Consider the following 18790-nt stretch of genomic DNA (forward strand, 5'->3'; position numbering starts at 1 on the left):
GCATTACTGGCTTTGTTAATGTGGCCAGTATTGTTCCAAAAACAAAGAAAAACACAAACATACTTATCATGAAGGCTGGATCAAATTCATGACTGCTGCAGCTCCAGATGAGCTGATGACTGCCAAAGACTGCTGATGAAGAAATAATGAAATGTGGGTTAGTTTCATTAGATTTTCTTAGTTATAGGGGCTGGTAGAGAGAAATGTATTTTATAGTGCTGATCTATATCACAAGCGGTGCTTTAAGGGTATGTAAATGTTTATTTAAGATAATGCCTTTTCAGCTCTCTAACTCCTGTCTTTTGTGTGTGATTCTTCTCCCAGTTACCCCGTCATCTTGTCCATCGAGAACCACTGCAGTGTCCCTCAGCAGAAGAAGATGGCCCAGTACCTGGTCGAGATCCTTGGTGACAAACTGGACCTGGCTAATGTCAGAGCTGACGAGTCCGGACGGCTGCCGTCACCAGAAATACTCAAAGGCAAAATCCTTGTCAAGGTAAAGACAGAGGGAGGGGTTACCTTAGATAACTAGAGGAGGGTGATTATCTCAGTTTTATTATCAAACCTCACAGACAGACTTCAGAGGCAGAGAGCAGCCTGATTGAAACGGCGTGATTAGAAAGTGTTGACGTGTTTGAGAGAAGAGAAGAGGATGCAAACAGATGCAGTTGTTGATGTGTTGTACCTGCAGACGGCTCATTATCAGAGCACACTGATCTGTCGTTAATTAACCACGTTATCGTGAGATGACCACAGATAATTGGCTAAATGATCCGATGGCTGCACAGCAGACCCAGGAGAGGGATTCATCTTCTCTTATTCAGCTCAGCCTTCTAGGTTGTTACACCAAAGCTGCTCATCCTGAACTGCCACTTTACATTTAGCACGTATCAGTGAGCTGCTGCAAGTGTTCAGGTTGATCAGGGCTTTTCTCCCAAGGCTGCACGAGAACCTTTTACTGCTGCCAGTTTGCAGGTTGTCATATTGTAAAAGAAGCCTGAGAGGACCTGACAATGATGGTATATAGATCATAACCAGACCTTAGAGATGTTCACAATTAGGGATGACGACCCACAGTAGCTGTATCAGCGAACTCTCATCCAACCAAAGCTTCAGCGGGGGGGACTTTTGCAGAGAGAAGTGAAAGAGCATGCAGCAATGGGAGATCCAGGTAGAGAGAGGGAGCAGAGGAAGAAAAGCAAAGCAGCAATGCAGAGAAGCAAGATGTTATTTTCTAATGTTTCACAGCCGTTACCTTAAATGCAGAAAAACATCGGCGACTTAGCACAAATAAGCAGGATTTTGTTTGTATTGAAGCAGTGTTGCATGTTTTTCCCCTGTACCTCTGCTGCCTGTTTTATTCACTCTGCATCGAATATGTTGTTTTAAGTCCCTTTATCATCTCATTAAAATGCATGCTAACATTAGCATCTGTTGCTGAACCTTTTTGTTCTTCAGTTAGTGTCATTAAAAGCAGTGAAACACTGTTTTTGGGTAGGTGTGAATGAAAACTAGAATTCTCTGATCATGATATGGTGTACTTTGCTCAGTTAGGTTTTAGGTTCAAGTTTGTTTGGTGATCATCATTCCTGAGGTTTTTATGGGAGCTTCCTCCTCTGCAGAGGTTTCCCTCTCTCCAAAACAAACCAAACACTTTCATAAGAAACAGATAAATAAAGCAGTTAAAAATCTGTGTCTCTGCTGTGCTTTTAGCAGGACTTCAGGGGTTGTGAGCTAAGCTGTTGCTAACTTTAGCTCCCTTTTTTTCACTGTTAACCTAAAGGCATCTGATGACTTCAATTTTTTATCCTGAAAAATTGATTTTAGAGGGAAAATAGGGGAGATAAAGAATGGAAAAGTGGCATAACTGGCACAGAAAGAGAGATGTTGAACCAAACCATTAGCGCACAGAGGAAATCTGCTCTGCGCACAAGCATGTTAGACTAGTGTTAGTGCTCCACACGGTGCTCACATCGCTGGCACTGTCACAGATGGATGAGGGGGGCTGTGGCACCGTAGGGTTGCTCATGTGTAACGCTCTTTATAATGAAGAATTACAGGAGTGTTTGAGGACCATGCTTGACCACAGCGATCCAGAATATGCTGCTAAGTAAGCGACAATGCTGTTCTGTGTTTTTTTCTTCACTGTGCTGACTCTGGGACCATGATTCTTGTAAGTTAAAGGATAGTTCAGGTTAATGTAAAGCAGGTATTCTCAACCTTTTCAGCCCAGGGCCCCTAAAATCAAGGTGCCAGGGACCCCCAGGCACAATCAAGAACAGTCATGTGCAGACAAGGCCGCCTATCGGGGGGGGGGGGGGCTGAACTTGGGCCCAGTAAAATCATGGTCCATTGTAAAGTTTAGCTGTGGTATTTTATATTTAACCTGAATAATAACCACACTTATCAAAGAAACACATTTTAATTCATTTGTTTAGTAAGTAGCCCTCTTTTGAAATGTAAATCCTTTTGTTGAAAATAGAATTAAAATATTAAAAAATGCTGGATGAACTCGGAGTGTAACCAGACAGTGGAATTTGCATACTGGATGTTTCAAGCAAGGATTTCAAACACTCACCGTATGAAGCAACTTTAACATTGACAGAGTTAATGTCCAAGAGTTTTGGCGCTTGTGAAGAGTTTAAAAATCAAGCAGTAAAGTCATAGAGCCAGTGGAGAACGAAACATCCTGGAGTGATGTTGTGATGACATCCTTGAAAAAGACGTGCAGCTGCATTTTGCACCAGCTGCAAATGACAGAGAAACAGTTAATCTGCACCAACTTAGAAAAGTGACAATAATCTTAATGTGATGTGATAAACGGCTGAATAACACTCAGAGTGATTTTGAGGATGGCCGGGCTGGTTAGATTTGAAGGAGCTGTCAGAAATAACACCAGGGCTGCTGATCCATTTGATTCTGCTTATTAAAACCCAGATTTGGTTTTCATTATCATGAATTTTAAAACAATCCTGTTAAGATTGTGTTAATGACTCTGGAATATTCAAACCAACACCTGCTGCTGTAATCATGGAGTACCTTTAATAAAATGTGTCCCAGTGGGGCGCAGGTGGCCAAGTGGTTAAGGCGCGCGCCCCATGTACGCGTACGGCCCAGGTTCGAATCTGGCCTGAGGCCCTTTACCGCATGTCTCTCCCCTGCTCTTGTCCCTGTTTCCGACTCTATCCACTATCCTCCTCTATCAAATAAAGGCACAAAAAAGCCCAAAAATAAACCTTTAAAAAAAAAAAATGAGTCCCAGTTTCACATTTTCTTTATTGTTTGCTCGTAATGTCTCTTCTTATTCACCCATACGTCTAATGCATTCATCCTGGAAGCTTAGTAGCCACTGTGGAAGTGTTTAATATGAGCAGTCTTTAACCAGCAGAGCTGTGAGATGATGATTAGCAGAGGAGGAGGAGTACTGAGGTTAATGAGGCTTTATTAACACCAGATGCTTTCACTTAAATAAAGGCGTGTTGCCAACACCTGGCACGCTAAAGACCGCTCCACCAGCTGTTCCACTCTGACGCCTACGTGTGCTTAAAAAGTGTATCAGGGTCAGTCTGTTACCTGGCTCGCTGAGCTGCTGCAGGCCAACACCTCTGTGTTCCTGAGAGGATTTTAAACCACACAACAAACATGATAATAAAAATCCATCTCTGCTGCAGAGAGCAGGCTTATCCTCAAAATATCGAACGTCGTCTGAGTCTCTTCCTCATGTTTCCTCCGTTCCCTGCATCAATGAGTATTAAATTACATGCAACAGGTTTTATTGGCTACTAAATCCTCTGCATGGCTCAGCTGCTGCGCCTTTCAGGATGGTGAGCTAAAGATAATGTCAAGACAACCATAAAGGGACGAGGATTATCGGCTTTAACAAGGGCCGGGAACATGAAACAATGCTAACGCCGTCCGAGTTTCCATCAACCTGACAGACTGCTTTACAACGCACCGACAGGCAGTGATACCAGTGAACAAACAGCGTTTTTAATCAGTCATTTAGTAGAAAGAGTCTACATCTGTCACAATAACAGGGCTCATCATTTGTAAGTAGTTTCTGTTTCTTTAGAAGTCCAATAGAGCAGATGGATGATCCTCCAGAGAGGGAAACACAAGTTTAGAAGAGGATGACATGTTCAAACACTGCACAGGTAGTAGGATGTCTTTGACTGGTAATTAAAGTGATGCTGAGTCTGGACTGGTGTTATCAGAGGAGTTTATTTAACCAGAACAGATCAGTGGAACCAGCAGAAGGACTGAGTCCAGGCCAGTTATCACAAGAGAAACTAGCAATACCTGAAAAGTCACCAAACTGTGCAGAAAGTTCCACATGTTTTGGTGAGATACTCGAGCTGCATTGCTTTATACTGGACAGTAATGGGATTTGCAATTAACATGCAAATACTAGGAAGCATAAGAAATAAAAAATGTGAAGTTTTTACTGCGCTGCTTTAAAAATAACTTGATATTTAAAAAAAAAAACTTAGTTTATGAGTGCAATAGTGGCCCTACTGTAAACTTCAAGGCCTTTCTGCAGGCATGTTCTGCAGCCTTATAATTGCACAGTCTGACATCATGACTGCACTTGCACTTGGGTTATTTGTGCAGCACTCATGCTTGGCACCTAATATTAGATGATTTATTGACTTTATTATCAAATATTACAGGCAAACTCCTGCATGATGTCTTAATTGTGCAGCCATGTTAGAAACATTAAGTTAAGTGGGTGGAGCTGGAAAAGACTTTTGGCTTTCGATGACGACTTTTTTCTGTAATTTTAGATACAAATAATTATTAAAACTTATATGGAATGTAACAGTGGCACTGCTGTAAGCTTAACGGCCTTTCTAGAATGTAATTGCACAGCCTGGCGTAGCCATCACAGTTAGATTAACTGTGCAGCACTAGAGCATTCACACATATTTATATGTATTACAATTCAGCTACAAAATATTACACCATTTCACTTTTTAATAAAGCAGTCTCTTAAAATGATAAATACAATTTAAAGAGGAGGGCTTTTGCTGTTGTAATAGATTTGTGTGGTACAATTTGACCATTTTTTTGTGCATTTTTGCACAGAGGAGAAGATCCAAGACTAAAGAATAAATGCCAATAGCATCAAACAATGCACCTTATAGAGAGAAGGTACAGCAAAGTACAAGACTCTCCAACACAGATATCAGTTTGACATTTCTCCTTGCTTATGCACCGCGTTCCACATTATTATGCAAACAACGTTTTTCTCTGATTTTCTAAATATCAATGCAAATGACAGTCAGAATATTTTTCAAGTCATCAACAGTTAGAGTATAATTCAAATGTTTTTGAACAAACTTCATAATGATAACTATTATTTAAAAAAAAAAAAAACCTCAAAATGCACTTTTCCACATGTTCCACATTATTAAGCAGGCCACAGGTTTCAGCAATATGGGAAAGAAAAAGGATCTCTGCTGCTAAAAAGTGTCAAATAGTGTAATGCCTTGGACAAGGAATGAAAACATTCCATATTTCAGGAAAAATTAAGCATGATCATCATACTGTGAAGAAATTTGTGGCTGATTCAGAGCACAGACGGGTTTGTGCAGATAAAGACATAATGAGGAAGGTTTCTGACGGACAAATACATCAGATTAAAAGAGTATTAAGAGTAAGTATTTGAAGCTGCTGGTGTCTCTGGAGTCCCACCAACCTCAAGGTGTAGGATCCTCCAGAGGCTTGCAGTCGTGTATAAACCTACTATTCAGCCCCCCCTAACCAATGCTCACCAGCAGAAACGGTTGCAGTGGGCCAAGAAATACATGAAGACTCATTTTCAAACAGTCTTGTTGACTGATGAGTGCCGTGCAACCCTGGATGGTCCAGATGGAGGAGTAGTGGATGGTTGGTGGATGGCCACCATGTTCCAACAAGGCTGGGACGTCAACAAGGAGGGGGCGGAGTCATGTTTGGGCCGGAATCATGAGGAGAGAGCTGATAGGCCCCTTTAGGGTCCCTGAAGGTGTGAAAATGACCTCGGCAAAGTATATAGAGTTTCTGACTGACTACTTTCTTCCATGGTACAAAAAGAGAATTGTGCCTTCTGTAGCAAAATTTTCTTCATGCATGACAATGCTCCATCTCATGCTGCAAAGAATCCCTCTGTGTCATTGGCTGCTATGGGCATAAAAGGAGAGAAACTCATGGTGTGGCCCCCATCCTCCCCTGACCTTTAACCCTACTGAGAACCTTTGGAGCATCCTCAAGCTAAAGATCTATGAGGGTGGGAGGCAGTTCACATCAAAACAGCAGCTCTGGGAGGATATTCTGACATCCTGCCAAAAAAATTCTTGCAGAAACTCTCCAAAAACTCACAAGTTCAATGGATGCAAGAATAGTGAAGGTGATATCAGAGAAGGGCTCCTATGTTAACATGGAACTTGTCCTGTTAAGATGTTTTTGATTGAAATAGCTTTGATTTCAGTAAATATGACCTCCTAATGCTGCAATTTCTACAAATGACCATTTTCAGTTCTTTACAGCCTATAAAATGTTTTAAAAAGCTGTTGTGCTTAATAATGTGGAACAGTGCATTTTGAGGTTTTTATTTTTTTAAAAATAATTTTTGTCATTATGAAGTTTGTTTGAAAACATTTGAATTATGCTCTAACAGCTGATGACTTGAAAAATATTCTGTCATTTGCATTAATATTTAGGAAAATCAGAGAAAAATATCATTTGCATAATAATGTGGAACGTGGTGTATAATCGATCAACCACAATCAGCAGCGGGGCTATTGCCCTTTATGATGCCCTGATGTTTGAAAATTCCTACAGCAGTGCCCTCTTGTATGACAGTATGGTAGATAAAGTTGGTCCCCTCTCAGTGGGGAATATTTGACAGTGTGCCTCATGAGTGTCCTCTACGTCAGTGGTTCTCCACTGACTAAGTCACAGGACCCACCATCAACTCTTCAAGTAGAAATTACACCCAAATTTGTGAGGTTTTTTTTTTGGTCAATCAGATGTATTTAACTGAAAAAGTAGAGCTTGGGCTTAAGACAGTGCAAAAGATTTTGGGTCCCGACCCACCAGTTGAGAACCACTGCTCTAGGTGAACTAAATTTGGCAAAATAGTCCATTAAATGCCTGCTACATGGACATAATGTGATCAGTTGCCTCTTTGGTGCCCTCCAAGTAGACATAAGGTGACAACGTGCCCTCTTTAGTTCCCTCTGAATAGAAAAAGATGGAAAGAACCCCTTTTAACCCCCACCATTAAATATCCTGAGTCCGCTGCTGTGATTGATGAAACTTTGGATGAGTGTTAGACAAAGAATACCTGATTTTGTGAAGATCCATCCATCCATCCAACCGTTCAGCCATGCATCCAATCATCTGTCTATCCATCCATCCGTCCATCCATCCACCCATCCATGCATCCATCCATCCATCCATCCACCCATCCATGCATCCATCCATCCATGCATCCATCCATCCATCCATCCATCCATCCATCCATCCATCCATCCATCCATCCATCCATCCAACCGTTCAGCCATGCATCCAATCATCTGTCTATCCATCCATCCATCCATCCATCCATCCATCCATCCATCCATCCATCCATCCATCCAACCATTCAGCCATGCATCCAGTCATCTGTCTATCCATCCATCCATCCATCCATCCATCCATCCATCCATCCATCAGCCAGGCATGCTCACACTCACACCCACACCTACAGCCAATTTAGTCACTAATTAACCTGATAAGCAAGTCTTTGGAGGTGGGAGGAAGCCGGAGTACCTGTAGAGAACCATGCATACATGGGGAGAACATGCAAACTCTGCAGAAGAAGGCCCTGACTGGGAAGCAACCAGAAACTTTCTTGCACCTGCGCTGCCATGCAGACCCGTTTTCTTTCTGAGTGACTGTCTTTCCTTAACTGCATCAAACCTCAGGGATTTAGAACATCATATTTTTTTTCTTTGTCAGATTATGGATCCAAAACATGCATCCAAAAATTAAACACTTGTTGTGCAAAGTCCATGAGATAAGAAAAGGGTTAATCAAGAAACAGATTTTTGGAGAACCTACAGCACTTGAGAAAGAAAAATCTATGTTTGTCTCCTTATGTATAATCTTCAAGTAAAGCATGCCAGAGCTTACCGTTTTAAAGAAGAGCAAAGAAACCCAACCTTCAAAAACAGCAGGGGGGAAAATGGTCAAATGCCAGTATTCAGAGATGGAAAAGAAGGCTTCAAGCGGTGCAATAAGCTCTTTAACTGCAAATATTTATCATATTAATAGGAGGAGTATGGGTTTAAATACACAAGATACAACATGTTATGTATTTTTATTTATTAAAGATAGAATGTATAGAGGAATGTTAGACACAAGATAAACTTTGAGTGGATTCTAGAAAGATGCAGCTTTTTTAAGAATTCACAAATATCTCCTCTTTGTCGTTGTTTTTTCTCCTGAAGGGGAAGAAACTTCCTCCAAACATCGATGAGAACGCAGAGGAGGGAGACGTGTCTGACGAAGACAGCGCTGATGAGATGGAGGACGACTGCAAGCTGATGAACGGAGACGTATGTGGTTCCTCTGTATCTCCTCTGTGCAGCTCAGGCAGGCTCTGTGTCCAGCTGATGACTCGTGAACTTGTGCTCGTATTTCTTGTTCTTGATGTGTCATGTCTACAGTAAGCAGTAGTGATGCAGTGATCTGCTCTCTTGTCCTTCCTCGTTTATCTCCTGTTCTGCTTTCTCTGCCTTCTGTCTCTACTTCTCCTCCTCTTCAACTCTCGCTTGCTTCTTTCAAAGTGGAAGGTATTGTATAAAAAGCTCATTTTCAACCACCTCCAAAATCTCATCCATTCGTGAGACAACCTTTCTCATCCTGCCTGTGAAAGTTTAAAGTGGTCTTAGCTCCATCTTTAACCCTGTAAAGCCACATGAATCATATTTAAATCACAAATTATCAAGACTTCTGTATCCTCAGTGAGATCATTTTTACCCAGAACCCTCCTAAATGCAACAGGATTCTGTGTTGTAAAAAAGTGTTTGACACCTTTTTTTAATTTTTGCATATTTGTCACAACTAAATATTTCAGATCATCCAACAAATTTTAACATTAGACAAAGATAACCTGAGTAAATACAACATTTGGAGTCATGATTTAACTGTGTTTAACACCAACACACCACACACAATCTAAAGAAATTCAAGAACAGATGAGAAACAGTCACTGACATCTGTGGGTCTGGAAAGGGTTACAAAGACATTTCTAAGGCTTTGGGGCTTGAGAGTCATTACCCACAAAAGGGGAAAACTGTGAACAGTGGTGAATCTTCCCAAGAGTGGCCAGAATGACTCCAAGAGCGCATAAACGACTCATCAAGGAGGTCCCAAAAGAACCCAGAACAACATCTAAAGACCTACAGGCCTCACTGACTCAGTTAAGGTCAGAGGTCATGATTCAACAATCAGAAAGAGACTGGGCAACAATTCACCTGACATGCCAGATGGATTTGTTTCACACATCCATCTGGGAAAGCTTTAATAGGAAACGTTTGAGAAAAGGCAGAGGCTTTGAAAAAACTCAGACGGTGATTGGATGAACGTTCTGTCAGTCACATCTCCACGGGCCAATCAGAGCAACAAAACATGTGTCAAGCTGCGCGTGTGCAGCTACGGGAATAACGTGAAACATGGCGACTATAGACATGTCAGCACTCGACTTTTGTCATTTTTGAAAAGAAAACAACTCACTGCTGTTTTTTGTTCTTCTTTTAACGAAGAAATGTCATCAAGTTCTGATAAAACTGGCGCTTTAGCAGCATCCATGCTAAGCTCTTCCGCCATAACTGCACCGGCCTCTTGCTGCTGCTTGTTTACGTCACGACTCTGTCGTGCCTGACAGTACTGCCCCTCGTCACTGATTGGTCCTGTCACTTTCTAACGGGGCCCAAACGGTACAGATGGGAGCTTAACAAGATGGATTTGCTAGTGAAAAACAAGGAAATGGGCGTATTCATCTGCTTTGCCAGGTTAGGCAACAATAGCATCACGGGAGAGTTCCAAGGCCAAAACCATCCGAAGTAAAACTAACACAGTATTTCATCAAAAGAACATCAGACCAGCAGTTGAACATGGTGGTGGCAGTGTGGGGCTGCTTTGCTGCTTCGGGACCTGGACCTGGAACCAAGAATTGTGGTCTACACCAGAAAATACTGAAGGAGAATCAATTCAATTCAATTCAATTCAAAACTTTATTACAGACTCTAGGTCCAGAGAATAAAAAAGAACAAAAACCAAACAAAACAATACAAAACACATAAAAAGGACAGAACAATACATGCATGTTACCGTGACGGCACAATAAGTTAATGAATCAGATTCAATATAAGCACAAAAAATAAAATTACACTAAAAACAGGCATCTGTACCAGTGTTTCCATAGTGGAGACATGTATTTAACAGAACTATGTTTGATGTTCGTTAAGGCCAAAATAATATCATTCCCAGTGGAATCAAGTCGACACATGAATTTATACACAAGATTTCTTAATACAGCATGTAGAGTATTAACTCTACATGCTCTACATGACCTCAACCTCAAGCTTTGGGACCAACAAGTCCACCTCTGAATGGACTAACAAACTAAATGAAGGTTTTGGGGGTGGTCTAGTCAAAGTCCTCGAAGTCAAAGACCTCACTTCCAGAGTGCTTCTCGCCAGTGCTTATAGTTGCTACATTACAACAAATGAATCCCTCTTTCCTCAACAGAATCCTTAACATTGTTTTAATATAGCATTTTGGTTCATCTATTGATATTTAAACAAAATATCACACATAAGACATGCAGACAGTGTAAAGGAATCATGCCCTGACACAGGCAGCAGCTGCACACCTGAAACTACCCTCGACAAAAGATAAAGAAAGACGTGGCATGTCACCTGACAAAGGTCACAACTCTGATAAAGCACATTTATTAAACTAATCACAACAGCAATCAAAGTGCATTATAGTACCACAAAATGGTTTATACAAATAACCAGAAAAGCACTCAGAGAGCGCAGACCTCCGCCATTAGCGCTATCTCCCAAAAGTAAATAATCCTTTAAAAACATTACTGGATCCGTCCCCACATGCCCCCCACCATGGCATTTGCTGATTACTCCCTCCCCGGTGGGGTGGAAACACGGTGAGTCAAAGCATTGGCCAAAAGATGCACCCATGGCCTCACCGGACAACTGGAAGTCATGGCAGAGGGTGAATATTCCTCTATTCCTCCCAGCATTGTGAGTATTCTCGCTCAGTTCACTGTCTTTGTCTCTGTTATGCTCCGACTCGTCTCCTCGACGGGGCGTGTCTTTCAAACTCTATAACCTCCAAAACTTTGAATATAAACGCACCCACAAATGCTGCTGGGATTGAAGTTACTCATGTCCGCCATCTCCTGGTGGAAAGTGGTAACAGCGCAGACCTCCACCGTTAGTCCTATCTCCCAATAGTACAGAATCCTTAAAAAAATTCCTGGATCCAGACGGTGATCCAGGCCACCCCTAAAACCTAATCAGTTCTTTGTTATGCCATTTCTGACATTTCCTGAAAATTTAATGAAAATCTGTCCATGACTTTTTGAGTTATGTTGCTAACAAACAAACAAACAAACAAACAAACAAACCCACCCGATCACATGACCTCCTTGGCAGAGGTAATAATAAATTAGTCAAACTATGAGTGTTAATGGTATGGCAGAAATAGGTGCCCAGGCAGCCTCACTGTACATGGAAGCATGCAAAATAGTATGAGCACAGGAAGTATCGACAGTTGTAAAGAAAATTATATAAATGATCCAAATATCAGCCCTGATAATCAAACGCTGATACCCAGACAAAAAAGTCACCTGTAGGACCTTTTAACCTTTAAACAGCATATAAATGTGATTTTTCATTAATATATTTGCTGAAAAATCAAGAAAAACATGAAAATTGTTCCTTGTAAATCACTGAGGATATTTACTGGATAGAGATAACCTATGATCTACTCGTTTTTGTGGCCTTTCAGACAATTATTGGATGATTCAGGCCTTAACAGGGTTAAGATGTTCCATCAAACAAAGCATGCACATCAGTCTGTGTCATAAAGGTGATAAACTAGCAGAATCAATGGCATTCATAAGCATTTAGCACCAGTCTGAGGTTTATTTAAGCAGTTGTTTAAGTTTCAGTGGTGCAAGTTTGCTCTGGATAGACAGAAAATGAATGACATCTAAAACTCAGACTCAGTGACCCATCATCCACTGATGAATATGCATAAATATGTGTTTTATGTGTTATTCTGAGAAACAACAGTAGATAGGTCGCAGCTTTGGAAGTTGTTTTTACTGACAGCTAACTTTAGCTGCAGATATTTTTGCTGATGATATGAGAGTATTTCTTTAGCATGGACCATAATGTCCAGTGTTCCAGTTCTTTATAAAAGGACGCTTAATATCTTCTCCAACATATCAGGTAAACAGAGACTGACCAGTTTATCCAGATTAGATTAGATTAGATTAGATTGACTCTCTGGTCCACTGAGGGGAAATCTGCCCTTGGCAAAGGTGCAAAGGAAACGAAGCGCTCAGATACAATAAGAACAAGCAGGAAAGAACATCAGATAGTCTGAGGACTTCGGCAGAGAGACTGATGTTGGGAGAAAAGAGAGCTTTAAATGATTTCTCCTACATTTAACAGCTCTATAATAAATGATACTGAGGGGTCAAAATATGTGAGGGCTGACTGATGATCTTCTGAGCTGTTCTCAACACCAGACATTCATAAATGGACCGTGGGAGGCTGTTCCTTTTACCACCACTGTTTTAACAACACAGTACCTGAAAATCCTCTCAGAGCAGAAACATTAAACTTATAAGTCTAAGATTTTATTTAGTCTTGCCTCGTCTGCACTGACCCCTCAGAAGACAAACATCTTCACTGAGCATGTGTCAGTCAGGGGGATCTATCTAAACATGTGGTTTATGGAGGCACTCTGCCATCTAGTGGCCAAAGACAGTATGTGCATATTTTTCCTCTGAAGGCAGTGATGAAATTAAACTCTGATTCTGTGTCGTAACTCCACATGTGGAAATGCTTCAGTACCAACTGTCCATTCATCAGCCGCTGTAGGAGGCTCTGCAGAATGTGCTGCTGATTCCTATCCTCATCATTTAAGACCTGTGCTTTGTTCTGAATCCTGCATGATGTGTGTGTAGTCTCAACAGGATGAGAGATGATGAATCTCGGTTTCATCGGAGCTTGGATCAAGAGTCAGTTCACCTAAATCATGATAACAGTCTTCTTTACTACAGTTCAGTTGTATTTGTGCTGCAAACATTTCTATTTTTGTCCAGAGTTTGATACTTCTACCTCTACAATGATGCATGTCTCATGCAGAAATTTAAATCCCAACAGTCTAGTACTAAATGTATTCATAGAGCATGCTTAGGGACAAGAAAAGTTGGCCAAAGTGGTTTTCAAGAATATGTAAATCTAAAATCAACACAGTAAACCACTAAAATATGGATATTCAGTTCTGAAAGCAGACCAACAGGAAGGAAAAACACAGATCACAGTGGCAACAGTTTGAGGCTTGAATGCTCTATAGGGGTACAAATCTGACATATGTTTGTACATTTATTACAACCAATACAATTATTTCTACCTGTATGTAAATGACATTCTCTCTCAAACTCATTTGAAAGAATTGCCAATATTCACAGCTGATATAAGACAATGCCTGCAGCATAAATCTTATTTAGGCTGATATTTACTGGCAATATAGGCAAATATTCACGGCTGATGAAGACCGATATTTAGGGCTGATATAGCATGATATTTACAGATAATATAAGCAGTTATTTACAACAAATATTCACTGCTGATAAAGACTTATACTTGGGCTGATATAGCATGATATTTACAGATAATAAAGGGAAATATTCACACCTGATAAAGACTGATATTTAGACCTGTTATTGACTGATATTTACAGATAATATAGGCAAATACTCACTACTGTTAAAGACTGATAATTAGGGCTGATTAAGACTGATATTTACAGATAATATAGGCTGATCTTTATGGCTGATAAAGGCTGATATTAACAGCACATTTATGACAATATAGACAGGCATTGTAAGCTGATATTTATGGCTGAGAGAGGTTGATATAGACAGCTGATTTGGGCTGACGTTTGCTTACTGATATTTACAGGTAGTACAGGTTTATATAGGCAGATACTTCCAGCTGATATAGGCAAAAAATTTCATCGATTGTATGTCAATATTAACTGTCAGTATAGGACTATGTTTACTGATATAGGCTGATATTTATAGCTAATGTAGAGATTGTAGATATTGGGAGATTTTACCTACTAGTATGGATAATTATCTTTTTAAGCTTGTATGCAAGCACAGACATCAAACACATAATGTTTTCCATCCCTAATTCTTTTACTAGTTTAACAGTTCTAAGAAGCTATTGGCACTTTTCTAGAGAATTTAGGTGAACTGACTCCATAATGCATTCTTCATCTACCCATACATAACAATGTATGATGTCACATTAAGACAGCGTACTTACATCGACCATCAGTCTCCCACATCTGGAATGCGTTACTGTGCTGCAGCTATCATTCATCACTGTGTCCTCAGAGTTTCTGTGTTATGCAACATCTCTTGCCTTTTCATATTTGCTTCTTGTGAAACTTTTATTAAAGATTTGATAGGATCCTTTGTCATGGTTCAGCTTTTAGGAGGGGAGATGTACAGTTTATTCCAAAAATACCAAAAAAAACCTAACACTGTCCACCAACAACCTGCATGGAGACCTAGAGGCAGACAGAAGGGGCAGCACACTAGAGCGGGATTAGACAGAATGTGCTTATGATCTGAGAGATAAAAATCACCTTTTTTAAAGAAGCATTCTGCAGAAAATCCACCAATAAATGCTCAAAAATATGCATATCTAATGTAAGCATGGAAGTGGAGTTTAAAGAGATGCTGAATAATTTCTGCTGGATCTTCTGGAATTCTGCACTTTATATTGCTTTTGCACTTAAAGAAGGAACAATGTGTAACTGTGTCATATTTAAATAGTCTTTTTAAAGCTGAGTGAATTGTATAAAACTTTCAACATGGAGGATGGCGTCCATCCCATGTCCACAGAGCGCCTCACTCACATGATGTTAGTGCTTTGTCCCTTTGGCAGTGGGCTTTAATTTTACTGCTAGACGTGTGTTCAGCTTTGTAGCACTAGTTCGGACAGCAGCCTTCAGCTAAAAAGAAGCCAGCTATCCCATCTCAGAGGGATGGCGGAGGCTGAGGGTAAGAGACTAAAGAGGACAGTGATGGGCAAGAGGAGAAAAGTGGAGAGCCACTTTTCACCACTTAGACTGTGGCTCTTGCAAAGGCATTTTCAACAATTTGGCTCTTTGGTTGAGCAGGGTTGAGTAACACTGCACTATGGCAAGAGCTTTGTGATATACAACATTACTGCCAGCTTCACTGCCTCTCTTTATCAACAAATGCATACTGTCTATTAGAGGGAGGGAAAGGAAAAGTACACCCACTTTAACGTGGCTAAAATCCTACAAATGATGGATACCACTTTCAGATGATAAAATGCAGACATTTTCTGTTGGGGATAAAGTGCATGAAACCAGATGACAACATGTTGTGTATTTAAATCTCAAGTAGCTACAGAGTTCTGTATGTGCAGAGAAAACCCTTAAAAAATGACAAGATTCTTTGAGCCTTCTTCTGAAAAGCTTCCAAACTGAGACCATTAAATCAGCATGTCAAGATGGGCTTCTAAAGCAGCCTACCGAGAAACTCATCAAGCAGAATGAAACAGCAATCAGATCTATCATATTAGGAACGATTGTCATAGTTCTCTATATAACTTTTCCCTTCTTTTTTTCAGACGTCAGCCAACAGGAAGCAGGTGGAGAACATGGCCAAGAAGAAGCTGGACAACCTGATGAAGGAGTCAAAGATCCGAGACAGAGAAGACCCCGACAGCTTCACCATCGCAGCCCTGCCTCCAGCTGGGAAGGCAACAGACAAAACCAGCACCAAGGTAAGAACAGACGGGCAGAGGTTAGGCTTTTAAAAGGAATAGGGTCTTAGATTGTGATGGTCCATTATTTAGACAGGGCTTCTCTGAGGCTAGGCTGCAGAAAATAAATTATAGGTGCACTCACACTTGGCCCAGCTGCTCCATACTATGCTGAGTCCCCCTCAGTCCCCAATGGCCTGCATTTTTGCTGCTCCAAGCCCAGCCGTGCCTGAGAATGGATTCAACATCATGTCTTAGTGTGGCACACACAGTTTACTAGCTGCACGGTCTGTAACTTTACTGGCCTTTTGTTGAGTCATTTTGGTCAGACCTGGCAACACGCTGTCATTCTCTCAAATGATTGTGGAGAGGAATGCTCATCTCAGTTATGTGCGTATTGCACACCAGTGATTATGCATGTGCAGCCAAAGTCAGCCTCTACTGTCCGTGCAGGGGCCGAGGAGGAAGTGTACTGTGCTTGAGCAAGGTATGGAGTGCTCGCATTGGTCGAACCAACTGGACTTTTGGGCTTAAGCATGCTTGTGCATGCTACAGATGGCCTAGAGTGAGAGTGCCCTTCAAAAACATCCAGAACTCAGAATAACATGTAATGTGAAATATCACTGCAAGGATAAGTTTATTTATTATTATTTATTTATTACTGAGCCTTTTTAGTGCTACACCAAATCACCACATCCTGGATATGAATATTTCCCTTTGTTTATGCTGGCAGAGTTTAAGATAACAGCTTAATTCAGTGCATGCAGCCAAATTTAATGCCTACAACTCTGCATTATCAGATCATTGCAATAAAAACCTGAAAAACCTGAGAAATTAGGGTTTCTGATGTTTCTGATCTACATCTGCACTAGAAACAGATGCCCACACTGTCAGCTTTTATTCTAATAACTTTTAAACATTTTAAATTTATCAACAGATAATTTAACTTTTGCTGATTTCTTCTTGACATAATCTAAATTTTTGAGATGTAATTTGGGAAACTTGACTTCTAATACACTCTGAAATCAGAGCTTAAACCCAAAGCTTAATTATTGTCTGCAGAGGCCAAGAGAAAAACTTCTTTTCAGTTTTATTTAGATCCTGATAACAAGCGCTTTCGTGTGAAGCAGGAGTGCCTGAGCAAGAAAGTGAAAAATGTCCCTGTCGCCTCTCTGTTCTCAGCCTATTAGCACTGAAAGGATTTCTTCACTCTGAGGAAACTTTCACGTTTAATTAGAAACCCTGAGCGTCTTCATACATCTCTCCTAATCTGCACAACTCCACAAGAGGAGATATGAATGCTTCTTTTCTATTATTACCTCAGCTCTGTGTGAGTTTCTGTTGTTGTTGTGTTCTTGAAGACTTGGTCATCTTTATTTTTATGTCTGTCGTTAACAATGTTTAACTGGATTCTGCTGCTTATGTTGATTCCATTTCTCCTTCAGAAAAAACAGCATTCATCAGTTTAAGTGTTCTCAGTCAACTCCTGGAGAGCAAAATGTAGTTGAAATTAGGTTTGCAAAAATAATCTAATTGCGATTTCTTTTTCCCAATATTGCAATTGCAATTTTATATGCATTTATTATTAGGTTCCTCATCTTATGTATTTTTCAACCAATTCAATCAATAAATCATTCTATTTTATAACCTACATTCAGTTAGGAACACGCTCGTCATACATTTAACCATTTAATTGCAAAATGGATATGCAGTTTAACTTGGCAGAGAAGAATCTACTCTAAAGATGCTCCCTGGGTTAGTCAGGCAGCATGATTTGACTTTACAGGGTGTGTATAGCTAGAAACCCCCATATGGACGGATCCATTTACGACTATGTGTAATGTGTGCATGAATCTGAATATGAGAGTGCAACAAGCTTTAGTCTATGAAGGAGGAGGCTGGGGTGGAGGAGGTGAAGCTTTAGTCTATAAAGGAGGAGGCTGGGGTGGAGGAGGTGAAGCTTTATGCTATAAAGGAGGAGGCTGGGGTGGAGGAGGTGAAGCTTTATGCAATAAAGGAGGAGGCTGGGGTGGAGGAGGGGAAGCCTTGCCAGCAGCAGCAGCATTGTGCATCAGTATTGATGCAAGCAGGGATTAGTCAGAAGTATGTCATATTTAAATGGATTGCTCTGTTGACACTTGAATGGTTGTATAATGTGCATAAAATCTCTGCTGCTGCAAAAAATGAATATATCAAACAGGGATTTTGACACATTTCAAGTTGAAAATACTGCAACTTCTATGATTTGGAAATTGCAGCAGGCCATATTGCAGTTTAATCTCATTTGGGATCAATTCCCCAGCCCTAGCTGAAAGGTAGAATCAGAACAAGTTTGACAGAGTTTGTCTTCTCCTGTCAGGGTAAGAGTGAGGACGGGACGGACACCGCAGACGAGTCAAATCCAAGCAGCAACAAGCGTACAGGACGCTCCTTCATGGGGAGCTTCTCCAAACGCAAGGTTTGTGCTTTTATTTACCCTGATCTTCAAGATCTGCATTCTTATTGAATGTGCATCTTAAGTTTTATTCAAAAACAAAAGGATGACTTCAGACTGCTGTGATTTATGACTGCCTCTGGTCACTGAGTGCATCCACGTGCACAACAGTAAACCAGTAATTTTCTGATTATAACCCGATATCTTTAACTATATAATGGCCATTATTTGATTCCTACCCTCAGCTATGGTCATGAAC

At 40.6% G+C, this 18790-nt stretch overlaps 1 protein-coding gene across 4 annotated transcripts in view; it reads left to right on the forward strand.

The window, feature by feature from the left end:
• Positions 1 to 18790, forward strand: part of plch2a (phospholipase C, eta 2a) — a 121034-nt gene that overhangs the window by 75923 nt on the left and 26321 nt on the right. For all 4 annotated transcript variants that reach the window (XM_041800039.1, XM_041800041.1, XM_041800042.1 and 1 more), the window contains exons 9-12: positions 325 to 496; positions 8475 to 8582; positions 15963 to 16118; positions 18457 to 18555. In XM_041800039.1, coding sequence (XP_041655973.1) covers positions 325 to 496; positions 8475 to 8582; positions 15963 to 16118; positions 18457 to 18555 — 535 coding nt within the window. The remainder of the gene's footprint in view (positions 1 to 324; positions 497 to 8474; positions 8583 to 15962; positions 16119 to 18456; positions 18556 to 18790) is intronic.

Source organism: Cheilinus undulatus, linkage group 11 (genome assembly GCF_018320785.1).
Source record: "Cheilinus undulatus linkage group 11, ASM1832078v1, whole genome shotgun sequence".
NCBI classification, from domain to species: Eukaryota; Metazoa; Chordata; class Actinopteri; order Labriformes; family Labridae; genus Cheilinus; species Cheilinus undulatus.